This window comes from Plasmopara halstedii (assembly GCF_900000015.1).
Source record: "Plasmopara halstedii genome assembly, contig: Scaffold_323, whole genome shotgun sequence".
Classification (NCBI taxonomy): Eukaryota; Oomycota; class Peronosporomycetes; order Peronosporales; family Peronosporaceae; genus Plasmopara; species Plasmopara halstedii.
In genome coordinates, this window is record NW_020187244.1 from 57,261 (window position 1) to 81,377 (window position 24,117).

Consider the following 24,117-nt stretch of genomic DNA (forward strand, 5'->3'; position numbering starts at 1 on the left):
CAGATACTAAAAAAGACGATCGGGGTCTGGCAACGCCAGTTTTGGTGCATAAAGGAGACTGTTTTGACCGTGTCAAAAGCATCCCGATTATCGGATTCCCAACACCATTCTGTATCCTTCTTAAGGAGATAAGACAATGGCCGTACCATTTCTGCACAATTCTCGCTGTATGTGTGCAAAAAGTTGGCGAGGCTAAGCGACTTCCACAAGTCCTTTGGTTCTTTAGACTTGGCCAGTACACAATTTCTTTGACCTTAGCAAGATCCGCTTGAAGACCACGCTTTGCAATGAAGCACCCTAAAATAAAATTTCTTTCGCGCCGAAGATGAGCTTATCGGCATTAGCATACAGCTTTTTTTATTCGTGCGCATGCACTCGAGTACCGCTCTAAATTGGACGATGTGGTTTTCCTCATCTTCCCCCCCGTGCCCTACACGACTGTAGACGAAGATGTCATCAAAGTATGTCTATGCATACGCCCGATGCGGTCTGAACAACTGCTTCACCAGACGATTAAATGTTTCTGGTGCATTTGACAGCCCTAGGGGCATCACCAGCCACTCTCAGAGCATCCCGCTCGAAGTACCCACCGCTGTCAGCGAATTGTCACTCGCTCTCATGAGCAATTGGTAATAAACATCGACCAAGTCAAGTGCGCTGTACTTTGTACAGCCAACCATATTTGTTTTTGAAGAACATCCGATTAGGAACTGGCTTTTGTGCCGGAATGGTGGCAGCGTTTAGCTAATTATAAGCGTAAACGCTACGACACTTGCCGTTCGGCTTCTGGACACAAAACTTGGGTGCCAAATGGGGAGACTTGCTCTCATACACGATTTCTGCCTCGTGCTTCACACGGAAAAGGCATCAATGACGTCACACTGCTCTTTGAGTAGGGGGCATTGGCGTGTTACGCAGTATTTGATTCCCGGAACCAAATCAATCTCATGACGCACACCTCGGTCCGGAGGTAGGACCGACGGCGGGTCTTTGGAGACGACGTCTTGGAATTCCTTCACCAAAAAGTAATACTGATGCGAAGGATCCCTTAGGATTGACGGTTTACTTCGTGCGTTCAGCCCCTTCTTAGTGTCCTCCAGGACAGCTTCATCCAGAAAGGCGACGACGAGTTCAGCTCCTCGCTCGGTCATATATTGACCACCTCGACTAACTTGTCTGCCTTCAAGGCACCACTAAACTCTCCGAAGAACATCTCGTCCAGCTCAAAAGAGCATTCACCGCGTGAATAGCCTCGAGAGTGACGTCGCCGTCTTGATCTCCCGTCATACTGTTGACAAGGGAATATAGCTGCGCGCTATCGTCTAAGACTATCGAAGTCAAGGAACTTGATTTCGAGATCCACAGCGACCCTTGGCAAAGTGAGACAAGTCCTCGTCGCTAAGCAAACACACGGTGTCACCCAACCACGCTTCCAGCGCTTCAGTGTACAGCTGACTTCTTTCGATCGTGGGGCGTCGAGCATCTTTGACGGACGCATCACAATCGATAAGGATTTTTCATGGCTAATCAAAGTCTTTCACGGTCGCTTTTACGACCAACAAGCCCGGCTTGCACACACATTCCGTATTCAAGAGCACGCAGCTTTTCGGGACTGAAGCCTGCTGCCCTCTACCTCTTTGAGGCTTAACAGAACTCAGTTCCCCCCCAGTAGATCACCCCACGCCAACTGGGTGGTCTCGTTTCCCTGCGTCAAACCAGTCTAGCTAGAAGCGGGACGTCGGTTCGACGAACCTTTACGCGCCTTGCGCAGGGAACAACCAGTCTGAAGGTGACGGGTGTCTCCACAGACAAAACACCTTTGGGTGTTTAACCGCTGCCCAGCAGCTCGGGGCTCTACACTCTTTCTCAGCATATCTGAGGTCCATCGGCTCATGCCCGCTCAACGAGCTATGAAGGTGTGCACTCAACCAAGTCGTGCTGACTTAAAGTGGAATTCAACATTTAATGCCACATTCACCGCTTCGTCAAAAGAAGACGGGTGGACACAGAAAAATTCCCAAAAACATCCCAATAGTAGCAAAAATAGCTGTTGTTGTATTATCTTCAAAAACACCTGTTAATATTAAAATTTCACCGAGGCCACGCCAATGCGAAGTCCCTCCATAAAGACGGTCACTGGAACCACCTCGGGAAGAGAATCTGCTGCCATCCCAGCAATAAGAGTTCTCAACTCTTGGACAAAGCCCACCACTTACTTCTTGCCCTGTCGGGCAGCAAGGAAACGCGTATCACGCGATACGCCTGATTAGGCGGCGAGAGCACTCGCAGAATCTGACGCTTCAGCTCCTTCCAGGTGGGGAACGCAGCTTCCAACGAAGCACCGCACGTTAGTGCCCATTCTCACGCTCAGCCCCCGAGCTTGGATATAGCTAGCGTCACGCGCTGTTGCGTGTTTTGGAGCATGGCAGATGCCATGCGACCCGCCCTCTCACAAGGGCAGGTGTAAAATCCGTTACATACTGACTGGCAATTGGAGCACACAACCTTTTTCACCAGGGGTGGCCTTTAAATCGCCAATGCCGGGAACCAGAATGTTCGGTTAAACACGCATTTCATCTGCAAATGCTGGAAGGCTCAGCCAGCGTGGAAAATTTTGATGGAGCGATGGTTGGTGAGGACTACGACACCCAGTGAGCGAACAGCACTATTACCACAATTAGCAGCACAACAACCTCCGGCAATTACAACCCAATTTCTTCTTGCAAAGCACAACAGTGTATTACAAGATGGACAGCAGACCATGAAGCTGCAATGAAGACACTATAGAAGATATGGACAACGATAACACCCACGATGCTCTAGAGACTTCGGGATAAGTACTTCTTCGACACTTTACACAACAAGTCAAAAGAAGCAGCACAGATACTCTAGGCGACGGGAACCTGTGAAAGCGGTAGCGAGTGCATGGGAATCCCTATAGAAAGCACGAGTCGCAAAATACTGTCTGAAAGCTGTCAAGCGACGATGAACCAGCAATGAAAGCAGACAGCCAAACAGGCATCACCGTATGACAATTGCAAACCAAAGCATTAAGCGGATGGCTGCTGTATCAGCTGGAAACAAACAGGAATAAACACTGCGGGCAGCAGACAGTGTGGCTTTACCAGTACTAATCCTACCAGCATATTACAACGACAAGAAAATACAGACAGAAAAAAACATCAAGAACCAGGTATCGACGAATCAAATCTTACTCCAAGTTGAAACTAGCAGTACAGCCTCAAAAGCGAACCAGTCAAAGAAAAAAAACAGTGAAGCACGTGTTCCAGATAAGCCACACGACAGCTTTTTCGCAATACAATGGGTAGTACCGACGAGAAAGTCGCTCAATACAGCAATATTATTAGCCCAGAGACAAACCGGACGATAACTACTTGAAGCAATGGCCAGATTTCCTCGAACGTGTGGCAGTTCGCCAGCGTGCTACCACAAAAAAAAGGTCAGAACGAATCAGAATGACAGCTACATTGATAGATCGTCTCAATACACATCAGGATCCTAAAGGAAATAAAAATCAATAAAGTAGAAGGCCGGCTCACCACCACCGCCCCCGGGTCGAGCTAAGCTCCACCGGTCAATGAGTAATATGAGAAGAAGAAATGAAAATCTTTCGTGAAGTCGGCTTTGGAAGACCGAGTAATCAAACGTGTGAATTGACACGAATCATATGGTCTTTTGTCTTGTCGTTTGAGGTCATGTGCTGGTCTACATCGTGGAGATCTCAAGGACAAGTGTAGTCAGTGCGGGATCTTTATGCGCAATTGACTCGACGGGCTATCTATGTATCTCAAACCGTCGGTGTTGAGATATGCAAGGCGCTTAAACACAGCCGATCTAAACCAGGTGACAGCTAAAGATCTCTTAATGAATTGAGTGCATTGCTCGCGGGAACCCGCAGTTGCAACAGTTATCGTTTAGTGCAAAAGTCCTGGCGTTAAATCAATAATGGTAATATCGATGTAGCAATAGCTATATACCCAGGAATAGGGGCATGAGCAGGAGTCTACGATCAACGCTGGATGTATTTTCTGATCCAGTCTATACTCTAAAGTAAAGCACACTTATTTAGCAACTTTATTAAAAAGCTCCGGAGTCAGTCACTCGAGATCTCATGTGTATTCTTTGACCCGAAGGCTTTGAATATCCGAGAAACTGGTATTCACAGGCTAATGAGAATACGTCTTCAGATTATCTACCAAGTAAAGAATATGGTGAAAAGGCAAAGAGCGCAAAGCTAATAAATACCCTAAACGGCAAGGCGAAGTGATGTTTATAGAGCAGATAGATGAATTCACCTTTTCTCAGACATTAAATTGAGTAGGGGATGAATATTTATATAACTGTGTACATTTATATGGAGGCACAATATAGCCCACAAAATTCTTCACGGTTTCACATCCAGCAACGTTCCTCCCGTTGACTCGAAAGGGCTTAATGAATCAAAAATTCGTGGTGCTTATAGCACCAACTCCCACAATGCGCAGTGTAGGTATCATCGCAATTTTTTTCTCTTGCCCTGTCGCTTGTCGTCACTACTAAAGCGCTCCTGACGGCCGCCCATCAAGGTCTGACCTAAGGGGTACGTCTTTGGCTAAGGCCAAGACGTCTACAGTGGCCTCAAGCGATGCTCCTGAGCTCAAAGCCGTAATGCCCGTTTCTCACAGTACCAGAACTGATTGCCCACCAGTTCATTGCTCGTCATTTGCAGAAGATCGTGATCATACTTAACTCTGATTTAAAAGAGAAAGCAGCCTGAAGTGCTCGGCTTGGTTTGCCCGGGTGCCCTTCTAAAGGCTGCTTAAAGATCTGTGACTTGAATGAGCCGATAACAGGGTCAGTTACCAAAGTCTGATTTATGCGTAGATGATATGTTACGTAGAAAAAAGACCTGCGATGCATGTGGGCTGCTAGCCGTACGCCATATAAGAAGAGATTTTGATAACAATACATGGTAAGGCGTATATATCATAATCAATCAAAATCAGTTCAAGTTTATATATGTCGCTTATTGATAGCAAAGCAAGCCAAGCTTAGTTGCTTATAGACAGACACACTGTTCCGGTCCGGTTTGAGCGAGCGAACCCAACCTTTGTTTTTTGCGCTTTTGTCAACGCAGACTCTTTGCATCGAATATTTCATATATTTCAATTATATTTTAGTGCACGGTAACTCCTTTGTGCTTGATCGTACTTATAGTCGATCCCACGACCGATTCGTGAATGGAAGATATTATATGCAACGTCGACGAAAGCGACATTCAAATATTCATTTCTTGGACACTTACACAGCTTGATAAGCTAACGTCCATGGTTGGTCCCGACGAGATAAGAAAACTAGCAGTCAAAGGGCCAGATACAGTAAACGCTTACTCAGAGACGCTCACCAGCTTTCAAATTCAAGACACCTCAAACTGGGCGATGGTAAATGAATGAAGACCACCTTCATTAGGCCGCTACTGCTGAGGTGTCAGCCCTTTAGGGACTGGGATGGGAAAAATCTCCCTCTGGAGGAACAAAGTTGAGGTAGTCATGACTTCAAGCAAAGCAGCACCCGTAGCGATTGCATTCAGCGAGCAAGGAGGCTGTACACGGGGATGGACACAAAAGAGTTTCACTTCTGTCGTGGAGACAGTCTCAACATGGGAATATTAATGCCGTAGGTGCTCACATCGTCTACTTAGGCTTATCGGGTGCGCTCAAAGCTGTGCTCACCCGTCAAGGGCTAGTTAGCAATGTCCAGGAGCTAAGAATATAATTGCCGAAATAGTGTCGGACCCACTTTTGGAGGCAGTAATAGTCATCAAATTCACAGAGGGTCTCCGAATGGGTATGACCAGCACCAAAACCTTCTGTATTCTCGCAACCTCTTCCGAGGGAGCTGTGGGTGTCAATTGGTTACAGAGTACTATTTTCGTGCGCATGATGCGGACAAAAGAGAGAATAGCTATATATGCATATGTTTTAGCCATGGGAGCGTAGGATTTAGCGCCTTGCAACCCCCTCTCTCTCAGCTACGAGGTCGAAGGGTGGGTCTCCTCCGTAAGGCCGCTTGACAAACACATCACAAAGAAATGTCGAATTTTAGAAGGCTCAGGGCGACCTCTTGAAAATACACTGGGATTTAAAGTACCTCGTGGAGGTCATGGTCAATACGGCTCAATATCATAAAAGCGACTCTTTTAAAATGATAGAGCCTCTGGATCTCACAGCCCACATCTGTTGATATTAGCAACAGCGTCCAGAAATTTGTATAGCCATGTAAGCAAATATATTTTCAGGAGCGTCGAACAATTACGTACGACTCGCGTGTGTCGAAAACAGTGGACAGTTTGAGAAAGGATACGACATTCGTGGGTCTTGCGACGAAAACGCCAGTAAAAGTGTTAAACGTTATGTTAAATCTTCAAGCAGAATTTAGGGACTTCATCGACGTGATACGCTGTCTAGACCTAAACCTGAGTTCGCGATATGATCTCGTCCGAGGTTCGACGGGGCTGGGACGCCACAAACCATCGATTTACTGGAGAGCAAAGAGATAAGGTGCTACGCACTTATCTCCTGGTGAAGCCTTGACGATTAATGAAACCACCTCTGCCGGGAAACCGAAGCGACTTCGGTGCGCCACGAAGTTGCGATAGCCTCCGCGCAAGACATGGGACTGTCCGGCCTGACCCGCGTTGATCTTGCCTAGTGTCTTAATCATATCTAAGAAGGCAGAAACAGCAGTAGGCCGAAGCTTCAGAATGATACGGAAACGAGATATTGTCAGCCGCAGTCTCCAGATTATATATCTGTTGTGACGGGAAGATACGACTCACTGCCGTGGTCCCTATGCAATACGGTCAAGAACAGCCCTGAGCCGTTGTCTTCAGTGCCAGAGCCGATGGCAAGAGGGAGTGACCAGGTATTTACAATCTCCCGTACTAGAGCTGGTGCAATTGATAAACGACTGTCAGGCTCTGAAGATTAAAAAATGGTTAAGATTTGTCAAGACGTAGCAATACAAATGAGGCAGCACTACCGTGTAACAAGTCCACAGTGTGAAGCAAAAAAGCCTCACCGGTAAGAGGTGAGAAGACGTGAGCGAAGTGACCTGAATAGCCCTGGAGTTTGTGAGTCTCCTCTCACTACCTCCGACAAAAGCTCTTATATGCACGAAAATTGCTAGACAGTGAGCTCACTCAAATGGCACTGTTGGTAACGGGGGAGGACTGAGAGCATCGTTCGTCATTTGAAAATCCGTACAGAATTCATGCTTGTGAGCTCTTGCAGAGCACCGGGTATCTTTAGGTATCCGACAAATCCTTTCTATTGATTGTTGATGGTAAATTGTAAGGCGGTGGCAGGAGACCACCGCGTTCTTTGCTCCTAGATAGGGAAATGCGTCATACTCGGTTCCTGGAATCAAATATTGTGTCACACGGCAAATGTCCTTACAAAGAAAACAGTGCGACGAAAACAAAGAAAACAGTGCGACGACTTTGATGCGACGAATCTCATTTGCAGCGCGTCAATCCAATAGCCTGAGCTGATAACCGATCCTTGTTGTTGGCGCTGCTTTATTGCTCCCTGTTATTTCTCAATTGAGATAAATTTTTCAGAGTGTGCCCACCACAATATTGCTCTACCTAATGTTTGCGCTGAGTCTCTTCCTCCCTCTCAAGCTTTCTGTGATCGTCTCGAAGCTGGATGACTATAATAACAAACAACAGTTCTCACTTGTCCTTCTATTTGGATGTACCGCGTGGATGTCCCGCTGCGTATGTGTCGCGAGGTGCATTTATCCATCTTTCCGCCGGATTTGCTCTGGTCACTCGAATTGCTGCGCTTATAATCTGCAGTCCCAGTCCTCCATACTATTGTGGTGTGAACAAGAGTGCTAAATTAAATTATGTCTCCCGACGCTGTTCTTGCAATTCCATATCACGCAACTGTTTCTGTAGACCCTTCAATTGCCGCAAAGTCTGTTTGGGTAGTGCTGTCTGTTTCGCAGTATATAGTATAATGTCAATGTTACAGCGTTGGATGGCATGATGCGTTGTGCTACCGAGTTGCTGATTGATGTAGCAACTCGGGCCTTCGTTTAACATTTCGTATACCCCAGTTCTTCTTAATTGATGCCTTGTCTCCTACCCAGTTCCCTAGCTGTCCTGTAGTGTTGTCTGAATTCAGGACTGTAAATCCGTGCTATGTCGTTGGTGTATTGTGCCAGCTGAGGTCAATCAGGATGCTTTTGTAGGCTTTACTTTAGACTTTGAGACTCATTCAAAGCCATCCAGTTCCTCTTTGACTATAATCAGTTCTTTCAATGAGCACATTAAAATTGTGTTACCATCTACGAACACTGAGAATTACTTAGATGAAATCATTGACGCAGCACCGACACCGGGTATCACCGACAAAAAACTGAAAGCACACCAAACAAGAGGCAAGAACAACTTGACACATTTAGAGGAAACAGGAAAAGCGTTCCCAATTGTAGGACGGAAAGGACATTTCGCAGGGTAATAAAGGGAACTACGAGATCTGGATTGGAGAGATGAAACTGAGGTGAAGAAGTAGATTGAAGTGTATGAAATTATGAAGACCACTCCGCTTCAATGACAAGCCGAGCTACGAGTAACGAGAGCAATTTTTCATACACTGAATCGCAAACTTTCAGTAAGGTAGATAAGGGATCAGAGTGGCTCTCACTAGACGCAGTAATGGAAATTACACCCGAACATGAAAAGTTACCTCCGAAACAACAGCAAATAGGCAACAAAGAAAGACTTCAGCAACCTGAACAGATCAAGGGCTCCACATGAAGATGATCAAAAAGAAATGGAGAGCAAATGGCAAAGCCATTGCGAGCTCCCGAGTCTACCAACTTCAATTGCAATCTGGAAAACGGTACCTATTAGCACTGATGAACACTCTGCAACGGTTCCCAGCTCCTAAATTAATTCTGGCAGTACCGACAGACACAGTGCTAGGAGAATGGACTATGACACATTGCAAAAGACACTCCAGATCCAGAACGAAGAAAATGGATACAACAATGGAATGAGGCTCTAAGGCTCCAGCATTATACAAATCCAGGCAGTGGAAGCTTATACCCCACAAAACTTTGGACGCCACTGAAAGAGAACAATTTGAAGGGATGGTCTGGTGTAATCAGATATGCTGTAGCACGTCTGGAATCGCCATAAATATATGTCAAAGATCTATCAGCTGTTGTTGAAACTCTGCAAAGCAATAAAAAAGAAAAGCTGGTCAAGATGGTCTTCGATCCTGAAGTATGTGGAAACACTTTTTGAAGCAATGGAGACGTCGCCGGAGCTGGAAGCAGCAATTGAGCAGACTGTTATTGGGCTAAGATTAATACGAACCTAGGGTCCAGTCAGGAAGGTATTATTCTCGCCTGAATTTCAGACCAGTTGACTTTGCACACATGGGATTCGACTGAATCAAAGTTTGAAAATTTCCGATAGGTGAAAACTATTAGGATCAGAATAAAGCATCATAATTTGAAGAAACAGAACCGACGAAAGACACTTGCAACGCAGAATTTGTGATGATTCGCGAAAGCATCCAGACGAAGATGGTTGAATGGATGGGGGAGAAGAAGAGGAAAACCAATACTAGACATGCTACTGGTGCAAGATACTAACCTCCATCGCAGAACAAAAGAGGAGTTGAATACGCAATGGAAACGGTATGGCAAGTGAAAACGGAATATCCGCTGAGTTACTGGCAATTAACACAAAATCGGTCTAGCGGGATGGATCACCAGTAATTAGTGATAGAGTGAAACGCAGAATCACGAGTCTTGGACAGAGTCATAGCAGTGGAAATGGATGACTGGCTGATCATCAATGTGTATGTACCCGCAAAAAAGAAGACCAACCACCATTTTCAAAAGATTTGGGACCGTGGTTGAAACGACATGACACAATTATACTGAAGGGGACTTCAACTGTGTATTCAGACCAAACCGGGATTGCATCTCTAACCGTATTCCCAGCACAGCGGCATGTGAAAGCCCGATTCTGCGGCATCTCGTGGACAGATACGATATGACAGATGGAGTTAAACTGCATCATGATTTAGACGAAGAAGACTGACGCCATGCACTACTTCACAAGATGGGGCAGAGATGAAGCTAGTAGAGTAGATTGATTTTACGTCAAACAAGAAGCAATTTTGGCAACACAAAAAGTAAGTGTCATGGATGCAGCGCATGAAGCATATCACCACGAAGTACGAGAACTAGCAAATGGGAGAGTAAGCAGACACAAGGCAGCAAGGAGGAGTTATTAATCAATATCGAATAGAAGGCCCCAAAAAATGATGGAGGAATTTTCAACGATTAACGCTGTAAGGAGAAGACATGTATGGAACTAATCACTGAAGCAGTAACAACACAAGCCATCGACCATTATTCATGAAAAAACTAGGGCACAATTTCTCGTGAATGGTAGTCTCTCATTCAAATGGAGCATACGATCTGGGATTAGAGCAAGGATGTCTACTAGCATTACTGTCGTTTATATTAGCGGTGGATACACTTCGACAAGTAATTTACAGGATCCCAAATGTGACAGGAGTAAGAGCGCCAGGCAGCAAGAAGAGAATTAATACAATCCCGGTTGTCTTTTCCAGTATGAAGTCTTGAGTTACCCCCTACCTCATCTTCCATTGGTCTTCTGTATCCGCCTTGTCCTAATATTTTTCTTGAGGTGCAATCTTTATCTTGCTTTAATGTCAAGCCTGCTGTCAGGCTTTTGACTACTTTCGATCCAACCCGCTGCGGCTTCAGTGTTGAAATTTCTTTCTTCGACCGTTTTAAACATCTGCTGTTGGGTCAAAATCTCAAAACTTGCCATTTCGAGGCCTCCAGCACGTAAACGTAGTTTTTGCTTTCATTTTTAGATTCATCACCGATCCCCAATAACTGTGATCCACGTAATCCACTCGTTTGGAGGATGTTTGGTCAAGGCTTGAAGAAAATCACTGAGCGATGTGTCTGATTGACCTGGCGTGAGCTGTCCCTTTGTGCCGCTCTGATGTCATCCGGTCGAAAAAAAGGTTGGCCGCTGCTATAATTTCTTTTTTGAGATTGGCTGTCAGGTTTCAAGTGCTCCACTGAGTCAAATCTCCGTTGCGGTGATGCCATTACAATGGCGTAATTTTGACAATCTCCGGTTGCTGACGTTTTTATTTTCTTAAGTCCGTCGAAGCACGTCTATCCTTTTGTCTCCTGTGACTAAACTTTTAAACAACCTGCTGTGCTCATCAGATCCAGTTTCTGGCTTTCTCCTTGATTTGTTTGGCTGTCAATCTTTGAATCTTCTCCATTGCTTATATTTTTCCCTTAGTTTGTCCTATACATCCTTGGCAATATCGCATTTTTCTTCTTGTTTTTCAACTTTTGCTTGTCTATATGTTGTCTTCATTTATGTTTCCTATTGTTTTTATATTTATTTGCTCCTTCTTCTCCTTTTCGTGCTTGCGTTCTCACTTTCTTTTGTTGGCATCTCTGTTGTTGACTCGACTTCCATCTTCCATTCGGACATGACTGTTTTGTTTGTACTCTTCGCCAACTTTTTTTCTGGTGGCTCAATCTCCTTTGTCTTCTCACAATATTCTTTGACATCTCACTTGATTGCTGGGTTGTAGTTTTCTAGTGTTCTTCTTGTTGTTAAGCTTAGACCCAGCTCTTCCAAGCTGGTTACCGTTGATGTCTGTCTTGGCAATGCCGCAATATCTGCCGCGTTTAATATAATACTATACTGTCTCATCTAATCTCTGTCAGACCTGTTGCATCCCGTTCGCATGTGTCCATCTCCTCCACACGCAAAGCAAGAAGATACTCTGTTCATACTGACGTGATGCACTAATATTTTTGTTCTCAGAACCGTTTTCCCTCTAGATGCTGCGGACAGTGTGGACTTCGAAAGTAGAGTGTCCTATGTCATAGCAGATGTCCTTGTCCTCTTGTAGCATCTGTGTTACCTTTAAAAATCATTCTCACTATTCTTACTGCCCAAAAAGAGCTCGTTCGTGAAACTAAAAGTCTGAATACACTGGCAACATGAGCATTAGATTGCGCCTTGTTCTCAATCATACTTAGCGCCTCATTCATGCATACTCACTTCCGGAGAACAGGAAGCTTGGCCATGCCAAGTATCGTTCCTTCCAGAAACCACCTTCCATTTCGCTTCAGTTTGTTGTCTCAGTGCATATGGAAATCCAGAGCGAGCTTCACATATTTGCTTGAGCTGTTCGGTCTCGTTTGGTTGATAACTTGAGCTTAAGAAACCTGAATGTGGACGGCTTCGCTCTTCCGTTCATTTCATCGTCTTCCATGATCCTTCTTGTAGCAATCACGAGATTTTCCATCCAAAGATTTGTCGTTGCCTTAGGTATCGCCCTCGCTGCTTCCTCCGTGAACTCTAATGTCTCGATCAGGCTCTTCCTTGATTCATAGATGGCCCGCATCAAATCAAACATCTTTGCTCTTCCTTTTCGTAAAATTGCCGTTTCATTTTAAGCCTCAGTCAGAAAATGTTGTAGCATTCACCGAGCTTTTTCATCCTCCAACTCCAGCTCGTAGCTTCGTTCCGGTGATAGCTGTTCCACAGGTCGTACTGAAATAACAGAAGCGAACATGTCTTGTATGAATTCCACTGCACTCTCCACCTCTTGGGCTTGATCTAAGGTCAAATCTTTGATTTACCCACGCAAATATTCGTGCATTTCATGTAAAGATAATGATTGTGCTGTAGCGTTCTGAGGTGTCTGACATCGCTTCCGCTTCTGTTTCAGGTCTTGACTTCTTTCAACTTCTTTGTTGCTGCAGCCTTCCTTGCCTCTGTCTATTCCTCTTCTTCATCGCTTGACGTTTTGACATCAATGATCTTCGAGATTGGATTTATGATATTCTTCTCCGTGCTTGGCCCCCTATGCCTATGAGATTCCTGCCGGATGACCCATTCGCTGCGTGCCCTGAGTTAATCTTAACCAGTTTTTGTCTCGCTTGATCAATCGGCGTAGTGCACGATCCAGAGCATCGACTGTCAATCCACTAATTCTAACGTAGACTATAGCATAGTGGATTTAATATGCCATTGCGATTCCTATTCGATGTTTGTGATGCCAGTTTCAAAGGAGATGCAGCATTCAAGTCGTGTATCCAGGAGAAATTTTCATGTTGAGAAATATTCCATGCAGTGCACATATCCTGCAAATTGTTCGGTAACTTTAACTCTCGACTTTCAAATTTAGTGCTCTTTCGTTGTCTCGATGTCTTTAACGTTGATTTGAAAACAGTAGCATTTGCTGCGTTGTGCGAACTTGACGACAACAATGTCGATCTTACTGCAGCTGTACTATCACGAAAAGTCTTTGTTAATGAGCGACTATAGTGAGGTTGACGATTTCTTCGATCTTGAAGAAGTTTATCCAGTTTCTCAAGCTGCTCTTCAGGGCGTAACTCGTACCCCTGCTCCAATCTATCATTCACACATTTCTTTAACATCACCAACGAATGAATAAGATCGTTTTGTGTAGGTAACACAGGTGATGTATGTGTGGTTTCGCATGGAGATGTGGTGTAGTAAATTCCTTCAGTTTCCTGGATTTTTTTCGTCGCGAATACAAGGGATAACGTGCAGTACATAGCGCCATCGTGTTCTCCACCAAGTAGCATAAAGATTCGAATCATTTTCTTGTTCATTATACTCGAAAAGTTGTCATTCTTATGTAAAGTTTCTTCTCTGGAAAGTTGATTGAGCTGTCGCTCAATACGATCATTTGCAGTATAAATTGTAGAATTTTCAAGCTCTCTGTCGTCATTAACCTTCACAGTAAAGCTTGTTGTTGTTTTCAAGCACTGCATTGGCATCACAGATCCTTCTAAATCCACATCGATTACTGAAGCTTTTGACTTTTGATTCAACACTATCGATTTCGTTTGCAACATTGAGGTTTTCGTGTTTAAAGGTTGTTGTAGAAGCGACTTTGAGCTGCTTTGATCCTTCGTACTGAGCAACGTCTGACTTGAGTTCGACCTATTCATTATCGGACTGCAAGAATTCTCGATCGCTGTACTTTGTTCCCTTCCACAGTCTCGAGAATCTTCACTTTCCTTGCTTTCAACAGTTTCTTCCATAAGCATTAGATTCTCGTTAACTTTGATGTTGTCCTCTACTATTTGATGCGGCGGTATCGACTCAGACTTATCACTTTTTGTAACAGCAGCTCGAATCATTCGACACTTCATTACTGCTAGTCGAAACGATTTTCGACTCGTCTTTTTGGCTAAATCAATTCCTTCAAGTAGCTGAATTAACGAAATCTTCTCACTACTTGTGGAGCTATCAAGCTCTAAAGTATCAACCGTTGGGACAGATAGTTTCGCAAGAACAACGTACGGATCGGGAAGGTCTTTTCGCGATCCCAAGCAGGAAAGTAGAGAGAAAATCTCTTGCTGTGGCAGTGAACCGCAGTCATTGAAATCAAATGTTCGAAATTTGGTGACAATAAGATCAAGTGTGTCAGGTTGGAGACAATTTCGCAAGTGATCAGGAATCTGATAAGATGCTTCCACTTCTTCTTGTCGTCGTTCCTCAAAACTTTTGTCGCGACTACAATCTGCTATAACTTGCCGGAAAGCATTAAGTCGACGAAAGTCTTGAACACTTGCTTCGTTTTGTGTCACTTGTGTCTGCTCTAATCTCCAAAAATGACGTTCACGAGGTACATGACGAAGCAACCCTGTTTCTGCGAAAGCAATGGGATTATTACCACTGATGTTTTCAAGTAAAGGGGATAGAATATCTTGCAATGCATTTGCAGGACGTGCTAATGGATGAAGTAGCATCGCACAATTCAATAATGCCCCACAAAAGAGTGGAAATGTAAGAACTGGTTGGTCATCAACATCGAGATAGATTCGCATTTGACCCAAAGTAGCTTGCGCAAAGACTCTCTCCACAGTTTCAATTCGAAGTTTCTTTGATTTTAAATGATCACTTATTAAATTAGCATCACGAAGAATCTCTTGAAATCGTGTACAGCTAATGGATGGAACAGTTTCTTGAAATGTCGAGGAATCGTAGAATTGAAATAATCCATAAAGCTGCTTCATTTGATCTTTTGAAAGTGTTTGTAAAGCTATATCATTAAGATTCCAATGAAATTGAGGTGTTAGAGTGGCAATTGGACATGTTCGAGGGCGAATCTTTTCGATCGAAGCATCGATAGCATGAGAAAATGAGTCATTTAATGATTTCTCACTTCTTGTAATCGGTGCAGTGAATGCTCGATTCTCCATATTGATTAAGGTCTTAGAATAGTGAGTAAACTAGGTTTTAAATAGGATTCGAGTTGTATACTAGGACTTGGACTGACTTGTATACTAACCAGTAACCTCAAGTTATAATGTTACTTGGCCATGTAACTCGCGACATAATGGCACATTACACTGTAGCGCTTGGCAATGTAATGCATGATATGTAAAGAACTCACTGACGGCATTAGCGATGGGATATGATAGCCATTCCTTATTATGTGTCGCCCAACACACTGCACGTAAAAATCGCTTCATATGTGAACATAAAACTTGAAACAATGGATCGTGACACTGCACGTCGTCGCAATTACATGCGTGGATCAACAATGCGTTACATCTATCCATTGCATCTTGTCCTGTTGCTGCTTCAAATGCTGCTGAAATCTGAGAAATAGAAGTCAAGACATTAAAAAGTGTAAATATATTTATTCTATCGTGCTAGTCTTTACCTCTTCAGCTGTAACATTCTCGCTCTTATCGTTTTCCTGCTTCATCTGAACGTCCGACATTTTCGTCTCTGCCAACCTCTTTTTATAATGATAATTGATAAATTAAAGTATTGTAATATTCTATGTAAAAGGATATTTAGTTACTCTTTCTTTTCAAAGAGACAGAGTACGTCATTTCGTACCCTAAGACGTCTCGTGTCCTCAAGTCTATCAGAGACTTGAAATGGTATCACTACCTTCTCCACCGTCTCATTCTTCCAATAATCTTTCCATCTTTCGTGCTACTACATTTCTTACGTCATTATGGACATCAGTATGTGAAACATGGCAAAATATGACACGACAGCGTATGTTGTTTTTTCTTAAACGACATATCCCGATAATTGAATGGTTACCCTCGTATAACCTTCGTGAAGATTTGCAATTTGATGTTGTAGCAGGGATTACAGTTGGTCTTATGTTAGTACCTCAAGAAGTCTCCCTGAGTGCCATTATGGGGGTTCCACCCATCTATGGACTTTATACTGCGGCAGTTGTTCCAATGATTTATCCACTTTTTGGTACATCTCGTGTTCTCTCAGTAGCAAATGGTGCTGAAGTGAGTCTTTTAGTTGGTTCTGCTATTAAAAAAGTGGAAAGTGAAGAAGAACGAATTGCAACTGGCATCTTATTAAGTTTTCTAAGTGGTGGTGTTCTCTTGTTTATGGGAATGTTTCGACTTGGTGTGATTGCTGATTTTTTTTCAAGACCAGTAATGGGAGGATTTCTATCTGCTGGTGGTGTTCTCATTATGTTATCACAATTTGCTAGTTGGTGGGGACTTGAACTTAAAAGCAGAGATTTACCAGTGTTAACAGTCTTGGATTTATTTCAACACTTTCGAGAATTTAATGTTTTAAGTTTTCTAGTTGGGACACTTTCAATTGGTGTTTTAGTTGGAATGTATGAATTAAAACGACATGTTGTGACTGAATTAACGAAACTTGAAGAAGAGTTTGAAGATCAATTTGCGATTGAAACATCGAGAGCAATGGCGCAATTATCCATGAGATCTTTGAATGAAGAGCAGAGTATGAAAAGTGAAGAAAAGGATGAAACAGACGATCTTGAGAGACGAAATGTTAAGGAAAAAGAGGTTGAAATGGTAGAGAAACAAAAACGACAAAGTGAAAAAGAATCTGTAGCGGTGAATGTAGCAGTCTCACCACGTGGATCGAGGTGGGCAGACTTACCTGCAGTTTTTACAACAGGTGCATTAAGACGTCGTGATTACGTTCTGTCATCACCTTGGATTGCATCGTCGCGTAATAGTCGAGAGTCTGGATACAATGATTCCGAGTCCAATCGCTCATGTCGTCAACGAGATTCACTCACTCGTACGAATTTACATGGACGATTAAATGATGAAAGTGTCGGGTTTTCACTTTCTGATGAAGATTATATCACAATTGAAAGACCTTTAGATTTTGGAACTCGACCTGATAGCACATCTCGAAGCCAAAATCTGAATTCCGAGGAAACATTAAGTCGATTGAAACCAATGGAACTTCAAATCAAACGACTTGAAAATCATGATCATTCGGAAGCTCAAGCAGAAGCTGAAATGAAGGAACGAGTGAAAGAATTGACATCTCCAGATAAATTTCGAGATGATTCACCTGATTCATCAACGGCTCTTACAGGTCGAATGCTTGCTGCATCCTCGACTTCAATTCGTCTCTTACGTTCAAAAATGGCTGTTTTGATCACACTTCGATTATTATGTGATCTTGGTGCATTTATGGTGTGTTTACTTGGTGGTATTGTCGGGTATTTAGCACCAGAAGGTTCGTTAAATCTAGCAGGTGATATCCCGGGTGGATATCCTGCACCAAAACGGCCGTGGTATGGATTTGGGGACAATATTATTGAAGCTGATCGTTTCTATCATTTGTTTATTGATACACTTTCCATTGCCATTATCTCGTACATGTGTAGTATTGCTATGGCAAAACGTCTTGCTATTAAAGAAGGCTATCGAATTCGTCCTAATCAAGAACTGATTGCACTGGGATTTTCAAACTTGATTGGTTCGTTTTTTCAAGGAATGCCATCTACGGGTGGTCTCTCACGTACTGCAGTGAATATGCAAAATGCACGTACACAACTCGCAAGTGTCATTACAGTGCTTGTTGTTGTGTTTGTATTGTACACATCAACGTCAGCATTGGCGTATTTACCAAAAGCAAGTCTTGCATCAATAATTATTGTTGCTGGTTATTCCTTAATTGAAATGAAGGAAGCCAAGTGGCTTTATCGTGTCAAACGCGATGAATTTTACGTTTGGTTAGCTTCATTTGTACTTTCATGTATTTTAGGAGTCTTGCCGGGTTTATTGTCTTCGATCTTTTGTTCATTAATTGCTGTGATTTATAAAACACGTCGTCCAACTGTAATATTGTTGGGTGAAACGATTGATGAAGAGACTGATGAAAAACGGATTGTAGATCTGGATATGTATCCCGATACTGCAGTTTCCTTGTCAGATATTGTAGCAATTCGTGTTGAAGGTGCTTTGTACTTTGCCAATTGTGAATATATTGAACGAGTAGTCGAACGTGAAGTTCGAAAGCGTCATGAAATGGATAGTGTCGCTGTACGTGGTGTGATGATTGATGCTGGTTCGATCATGGATTGGGATAGCACCACAATTCAAATGATGAAACATTTAAAATCGGAGTTGAGAACGCAAGGAATTAAATTGGCGATTGTGAATGCACGTGATCGACTCCAACATTTGCTACAGACGTCGGAGTTTTTAATTGGGATAGTACATGATGACGCTCGAATTAGCTTTCAAGAAGCTATTCAAGCTATACGAGAGGAAGATTTGCCTTTAGAGAAACAGACAATTGCTTGCACGTCAAGACTGCAAGACATTTAAAAGATGACATTTGAAAAGCTTTATCATTGATCAATACAGAGACTCGTGTTTATTCACTTTGATGAATGACTTTTCTTTGCTTCTAGTTATGAAATTGCAGATGATAGTCGATCAATTTAATCGCGAAGATGAAATCCTTACTTTCATCTCTGTCGTCTGATTTATTGAGCTTTGACGCAGTAATGCAGACGTCAAAACGTTAGCGCTGAAAGAAATACTGCGTGTTTTCACACTGGATTACATCATATACCTTTGGATCTAGTTCTTTCACTCGCTCATTGAATAACAACCGACCAGATTTATTAACTGCCCAACAGACGACGAGAAATTCATTCATCGCTTGGTTGATTTCAAATCAAACCATTGATTCGAACCAAATACAGCAGCTTTTGACATACTTGTTTAAATACCCACATGCGCATTTCGAAGACATTTGTCCATACAGAACGAAAAGTCCGATGAAAACAGTCCTGCTTCTTGAGGCACAGACTTTCAAGTGCATCACGTGCAAGAAGAGCTTGAGCTCTGGTCCTTTTGTTTGCAGACAAAAAAGCGTTGGACGCTTGACTAGATCTTCTGTTAGGAAGCATCATTGAAAAACATGACTTTCGGACACTTTCCGTGACGATCAAAACCATATTAGACCGCTACGGAAGTGGCTTGGTATGACCAACTATTTACACTAGTTTATGCCGGTATGACAAGGCTCTGTCTAAAAACGATGTTATATGCTAAGAGGCGCCCCAAAGCTGTCAAGAAATCCTCAGATGTGCACCTACGCTAGAAATTTTCGTTAATTGTCGAACTAATTCGCATGCTTCAGCCTTTACCATAGGCTATGCTTAATTTCAAAATGAAGACAGCACATAATCGCGCTTTATATCGCTACTTTAAATTGACAGCCAGCGCCTTTGTTAAATTTGGTTTACACTCGCTCAGCATGATAAATTCGACTTCTGGACCACTCATTTACAATTACACAGCGAAATGATGTGCTTCTTCGATTCCAAGATTTTTGAAAGTCTCCAATGTGCGCAAACTGACTGTGCATGTTGTAGAATGTAATGGCAAGTGTAATGTTGTCAAAAATTGCATGATGCCAAGAAAGATGATCAACTGCGTTCAGCAATTCTCGCACTTATCAAGTCTCTGCAATATGGTTAGGAAATTTGTCTAGGTGTTAACTAACATACCAAGATCAAGCCAATCTATTGCAGAGTTTTCCTGCTTCATCGTCACTTGATCTCACCATCATCTTAATGAACGAACGAGAATTTCATGTTTGAATTCCACAAACATTGTCATATCTACACGCTATATATCACAAAGCTGCCGCACGATACGCTGTAGAAACATCACTAGGAGACACAATATGAAGTTGATGCAACGATCCTTGAGATGTTCGTTCAAGGTCGAATTTGTTCTTGACGTATTCATTCTCAGTACCCGGTATCTCATTTTGAATATGCTCAACAGAAATCCATCCAAAATCGTGAGACAGTAAATCCAGCGATTTGTCGTCAAGATTTCGAGCCACTAACGTCTTTCCAGCCTCACGGTAACGCATTGCAGCCTCTCGCAATGCCGCAACAGCGGAAAAGTCTGCAAAACCACAGTCTTGCATATCTAAAATCACAACATTCGGATCGTTCTTGACATCAAAAAAATCACGAAAGCAAGCCACTGAAGAAAATAGAAGTTGCCCTTTCAAGTAATAGATTTTGGCTTCTTCTTGACTCATTAGTAGTTCGTTTTCACTTGCACTGCCGTGCACATTCACAACAGGAACAAAGATCGTACCCGTGTGAAAAGTGAGCATTCGGCCACTTTGCCAGCTATTCACAAGACATTGCCAGATCACCCCAACAATCACAGCAATAGCTAAATTCATTGCAGCAGCGAGTACAGTCACGAGAACAATGGCAATAGCATCTGTAATCTTGATCCGAAAAAGAAGTTTGAATGTTGGCCAATAGAATGTATGAATGACAATGACAAAGAGAATTCCCGTTAAACAAGCGACAGGAACACGTTCAATCAAAGGACTAGCGAAAAAGACGACGAGAAACGTGCAGATCCCACACATAAAAGATGATAGACGGTGCCGCGCACCATTCAAAATATTGCCATTGGATTGTGCAATCATAGAACAGCCTCCCATGCCTGAAAACAAGCCACACAAAATATTGCCGACACCTTGAGCGATACATTCTTTTCGTGTAGCTGTTTGCGAGAGTTGTTCCTTTTTCAAGTCAACCACAGATTGCAATGTCATAAGCGACTCAAAAAGTCCAACTGCCATGATACTCGCCGCTGTGGATAGTACGACACCCCAGTCTTGTATGTTGCTAAACTCAGGGATAGCAAATGTTGGTAAACCTCCATTCAAAGGAGATGTATCTCCAATTGTCCGTACATTGTACCCCAAAAATGGACGATTAATGCCAAATTCAAATCCAACACCAATAATTGCTGCAAGAAGTGTTGGTGGAATCAATTGACCAACAAATGGTATTCTAGGGAATAAGTGCATAATAGCCATCGTGACTAAGACCAACGCAATGGTCACCCACGTTATAGGAGATGCGACACTCATATACTCAAGTTTATTTTCCATTTCACACTCACCAAAGCGCATTGTGTCGTTTGTACATATTTGAATGGTTGTTTTTTGAGATAGAAACATCATAAGTGCCAAACCATTGAGAAATCCAATATGAGCAGTACGTGGAATCATAGTAAAGAGTTTGGAGAGTTGAAATAAGCCAAAAAGTAATTCAAATATACCAGCAATTGTGACAGCTACAAACAAATGTTCGAGTCGTTCTTCGTACGTTAAATAATCCAGTGAACCTGTGCTACTGGTGATAGTTGGCATGACCATAGCTACAGCACCTGCAGCTCCAGCAACAGTTGATGGGACACCCCCAAACAAGCTCACAGAAAGAGCAAGGAAGCCTGTGGCGTATAAACCATTAAGAGGATCCAAATTTGCTGCATAGCTAAAGGCCACAGTTTCGGGAATCATAAGCAGCATGGCTGCTACACCACAAAGCATCTCACGCTGGAACACGACGAGATGCTGTAGATAAAAACGTATTGAATTCTCAATCTCAAGATGTAATCTAGAGACTGTATTGTTAAGGGTACATGACGGAGTATGTGCATGTCGACGCATGGTTCGCGCAAGTCTATGGACGCAATAACCGATACTTTCGTCCCAATGTTCGCAGAGTGAGTGTTTAGTGCCGCTAGTTTCAAGAGCCATGTATTTTGAAGGCTTGGCGTGTTGTGTTGTATGTGGAATGTGCACAGAGCTGGACGAGAGACGCAGGGCATCTACGCCATGCTCAACGTCACACTCGCTGCTGCCCATTTGGTGACTAGGATAAAAATGAGATGACAATTATATGTGGAGCAGCTGTAACTTGTACTTTTCATCAATAGCAGCTCATAAAATAGATGCATAAACGAATCAAATTGACAACGTATCGATCAGATGTCCAAGCAAGAACAAATTTGTTCAAGATTAGACGAGAAGAAAAGAAACTCTAGAGTTGAAAAGAGTCACTGTCACAGTCTCCAGGATATTCCAAAGCTAAGATTACCAGAAATAGCACCTTTACAAGATCTCTATTTGATCTGCGGCTACTTTAGCTGTGCACATGCAAAACATGAAAATTAAAGTAACCATGACGTGGAGCACGAGCGTATGTTACACCTCGTAATATTCGTGGACAACGATAAAGAAATATGGGTTTGGGATACATAATAGACCTACTGGGTCAAAGAGGTGGGATGACGTCAAATCGCTGTGAAATTTTATCGTCATATCTCAAGTGTTGATTTAGGACAAGAATCAATGCTGAAATGGCAGACTTTTTAAAAACTATTCATGATGGGCTCACCAGAAGAGATGCATAGATTATCAACATACTGGTTGGTCGTAGAAATTTCTTAGCAATATCCAAGTCAGAACCTGAAACACTGACGATGTCATAGTATCGTTTAATGAACTCACTAATCCCACTATTTCCGTCATCCTCTCCGATAGGCGGCAAGATATTTCCCAGCTTCAGTCGGTTCACGGGGTCTTAAATACATGGAAGCTTGATCTCGGTACCAACAGGCAAATGGCAGTGCCAGTAGCGTCCTGATCACTTGAAAAGCTTCGCTTGTTTCCATGATAATTGTTTGACGATCGTCCCCTCGGATATCCAGAAGAACTGCCAATTGTTGGTTAAGTCAGTAAGAAGCCCCATCACGGGTCTTTGACAAAAGATCCAGAGCAAACAGCTTCGACAATGCCTGAAAGACGGAGCCTCGTTCTACCTTTCTCTTCACTTCAATCAGCATTCTCACACCAGGTAACCACTCTAGCGCCAATGTTGTCCTCGACATACTTGCGACATCGTTTTCGCTGCTGCTCCTCACTGAGCACGACCTCTTCGCCGTTTGTAGCGATAAATCCTTCCCACTTGTAAGGATCAATCGAAGACCACTGTCCAGTAGCAAGTGGAATTGTGTGCACAAGTTCAAACTGAACGTCCAAGTTGCTCAAAAGCTGCTTGCCCTGGTTCGAGTCTACCTCCGAGTGAACGTATCGTTTACGTTTTCCAAGTGTCGCTTGCTTGTGTAGGTACTTTATCATTGCTGACATTTGCGCTATCGTAGAAATTTTGCTCGCCGAACCAAAAGTACTCTCTGGAACCACAACCAACCAAGAATCTGTTTTACTTTCAGCGCGGACATGCCTTCAACGTACTCAGAAATCGGATCCCTTCTCCGCATTTCCTTGTCTTCATACATGAGCGCTTCGATAAAAGGAGTCTTCTCCTCCTTATTTAGCTTCTTTAAATCTTCAATGACACTCGATAGCCACGCGTTGCCCTCGTGATTGTCGCTGGTCTCTCCTTCTTTATCAATTTTCTCAAGTCATCCACAGTTTTTACTTCGTCTATTTCCACGGAGAATGCGCTTCCCGCCTCTCCGACGATCAAACAGAAGAATTTAATTATCTTTCCTCACATCGGCTATTAAAATCCTTCGGCAGGCCAAACACAAAATCTCATGGACCGCCAACACCCGGAGGGTTCCGGCAAACTGGCCAGCGGTGCCGCCGCATTCGGAGAGGATGCCACCCTTTGTACGTCTCGCACGTGCGTACGTAAGTGCTCGACTAATTGTACAGCTATGGCTGCCAGTATCGACAATTGACAGAGCTTTATGTCTTCTCACGACCGAGATGACCACTGCGTGGGGTGTCGTGGGCCTCATAGAGGATATAGTTCTTTAATATTTCAATCATGAGAGCCATAATTCGTGGTGTATCTGTCGAGTCGGGGCTCTAATACAGCAGCCCGTTATTTAACGAATATCGGTTCAGCC

The 24,117-nt window shown here is 43.2% G+C and overlaps 10 protein-coding genes across 10 annotated transcripts; 3 read left to right on the top strand and 7 right to left on the bottom strand.

Annotated features, from left to right (window-relative positions):
• Positions 1-2,617: 2,617 nt before the first annotated feature.
• Positions 2,618-2,837, top strand: PHALS_08514 (uncharacterized protein; the record flags this gene model as incomplete). The annotated part of the gene is made up of 2 exons (XM_024723873.1): positions 2,618-2,735; positions 2,788-2,837. 2 exons carry the CDS (start codon positions 2,618-2,620, stop codon positions 2,835-2,837), a joined length of 168 nt encoding a protein of 55 aa, XP_024574806.1.
• A 4,645-nt stretch (positions 2,838-7,482) lies between these two features.
• PHALS_15306 (uncharacterized protein) lies at positions 7,483-8,811 on the bottom strand. The gene has a single exon (XM_036407365.1). The coding sequence runs from the start codon at positions 8,108-8,110 to the stop codon at positions 7,910-7,912; it is 201 nt and encodes a 66-aa protein (XP_036263073.1). The 5' UTR covers positions 8,111-8,811; the 3' UTR covers positions 7,483-7,909.
• Positions 8,812-8,823: 12 nt separating this feature from the next.
• On the top strand, positions 8,824-9,077 carry PHALS_08515 (uncharacterized protein; the record flags this gene model as incomplete). The annotated part of the gene is made up of 2 exons (XM_024723875.1): positions 8,824-8,912; positions 8,975-9,077. The coding sequence occupies 2 exons, from the start codon at positions 8,824-8,826 to the stop codon at positions 9,075-9,077; spliced, it is 192 nt and encodes a 63-aa protein (XP_024574808.1).
• Positions 9,078-9,262: 185 nt separating this feature from the next.
• On the bottom strand, positions 9,263-13,097 carry PHALS_15315 (uncharacterized protein). The gene has a single exon (XM_036407366.1). It carries the CDS (start codon positions 11,176-11,178, stop codon positions 10,996-10,998), a length of 183 nt encoding a protein of 60 aa, XP_036263074.1. The 5' UTR covers positions 11,179-13,097; the 3' UTR covers positions 9,263-10,995.
• Positions 13,096-15,339, bottom strand: PHALS_08516 (uncharacterized protein; the record flags this gene model as incomplete). Its single annotated transcript, XM_024723877.1, has 1 exon — positions 13,096-15,339. The coding sequence occupies one exon, from the start codon at positions 15,337-15,339 to the stop codon at positions 13,096-13,098; it is 2,244 nt and encodes a 747-aa protein (XP_024574810.1).
• Positions 15,340-15,441: 102 nt separating this feature from the next.
• On the bottom strand, positions 15,442-15,866 carry PHALS_08517 (histone acetyltransferase p300-like; the record flags this gene model as incomplete). Its single annotated transcript, XM_024723878.1, has 2 exons — positions 15,442-15,741; positions 15,807-15,866. The coding sequence occupies 2 exons, from the start codon at positions 15,864-15,866 to the stop codon at positions 15,442-15,444; spliced, it is 360 nt and encodes a 119-aa protein (XP_024574811.1).
• Positions 15,867-16,140: 274 nt separating this feature from the next.
• Positions 16,141-18,729, top strand: PHALS_08518 (sulfate permease family; the record flags this gene model as incomplete). Its single annotated transcript, XM_024723879.1, has 1 exon — positions 16,141-18,729. One exon carries the CDS (start codon positions 16,141-16,143, stop codon positions 18,727-18,729), a length of 2,589 nt encoding a protein of 862 aa, XP_024574812.1.
• An 8-nt stretch (positions 18,730-18,737) lies between these two features.
• PHALS_15308 (uncharacterized protein) lies at positions 18,738-20,052 on the bottom strand. The gene has a single exon (XM_036407367.1). It carries the CDS (start codon positions 19,365-19,367, stop codon positions 19,080-19,082), a length of 288 nt encoding a protein of 95 aa, XP_036263075.1. The 5' UTR covers positions 19,368-20,052; the 3' UTR covers positions 18,738-19,079.
• PHALS_08519 (sulfate permease family) lies at positions 20,051-22,105 on the bottom strand (the record flags this gene model as incomplete). The annotated part of the gene is made up of 1 exon (XM_024723882.1): positions 20,051-22,105. The coding sequence occupies one exon, from the start codon at positions 22,103-22,105 to the stop codon at positions 20,051-20,053; it is 2,055 nt and encodes a 684-aa protein (XP_024574814.1).
• Positions 22,106-23,074: 969 nt separating this feature from the next.
• Positions 23,075-23,389, bottom strand: PHALS_08520 (uncharacterized protein; the record flags this gene model as incomplete). Its single annotated transcript, XM_024723883.1, has 1 exon — positions 23,075-23,389. The coding sequence occupies one exon, from the start codon at positions 23,387-23,389 to the stop codon at positions 23,075-23,077; it is 315 nt and encodes a 104-aa protein (XP_024574815.1).
• Positions 23,390-24,117: the final 728 nt, after the last annotated feature.

Bases quoted from the DNA above. Each gene is read 5' to 3' on its own strand.
- PHALS_15306 (XM_036407365.1), bottom strand. From the start codon at position 8,110: ATGTTAAACGAAGGCCCGAGTTGCTACATCAATCAGCAACTCGGTAGC.
- PHALS_15315 (XM_036407366.1), bottom strand. From the start codon at position 11,178: ATGGCATCACCGCAACGGAGATTTGACTCAGTGGAGCACTTGAAACCT.
- PHALS_15308 (XM_036407367.1), bottom strand. From the start codon at position 19,367: ATGGTTTTGATCGTCACGGAAAGTGTCCGAAAGTCATGTTTTTCAATG.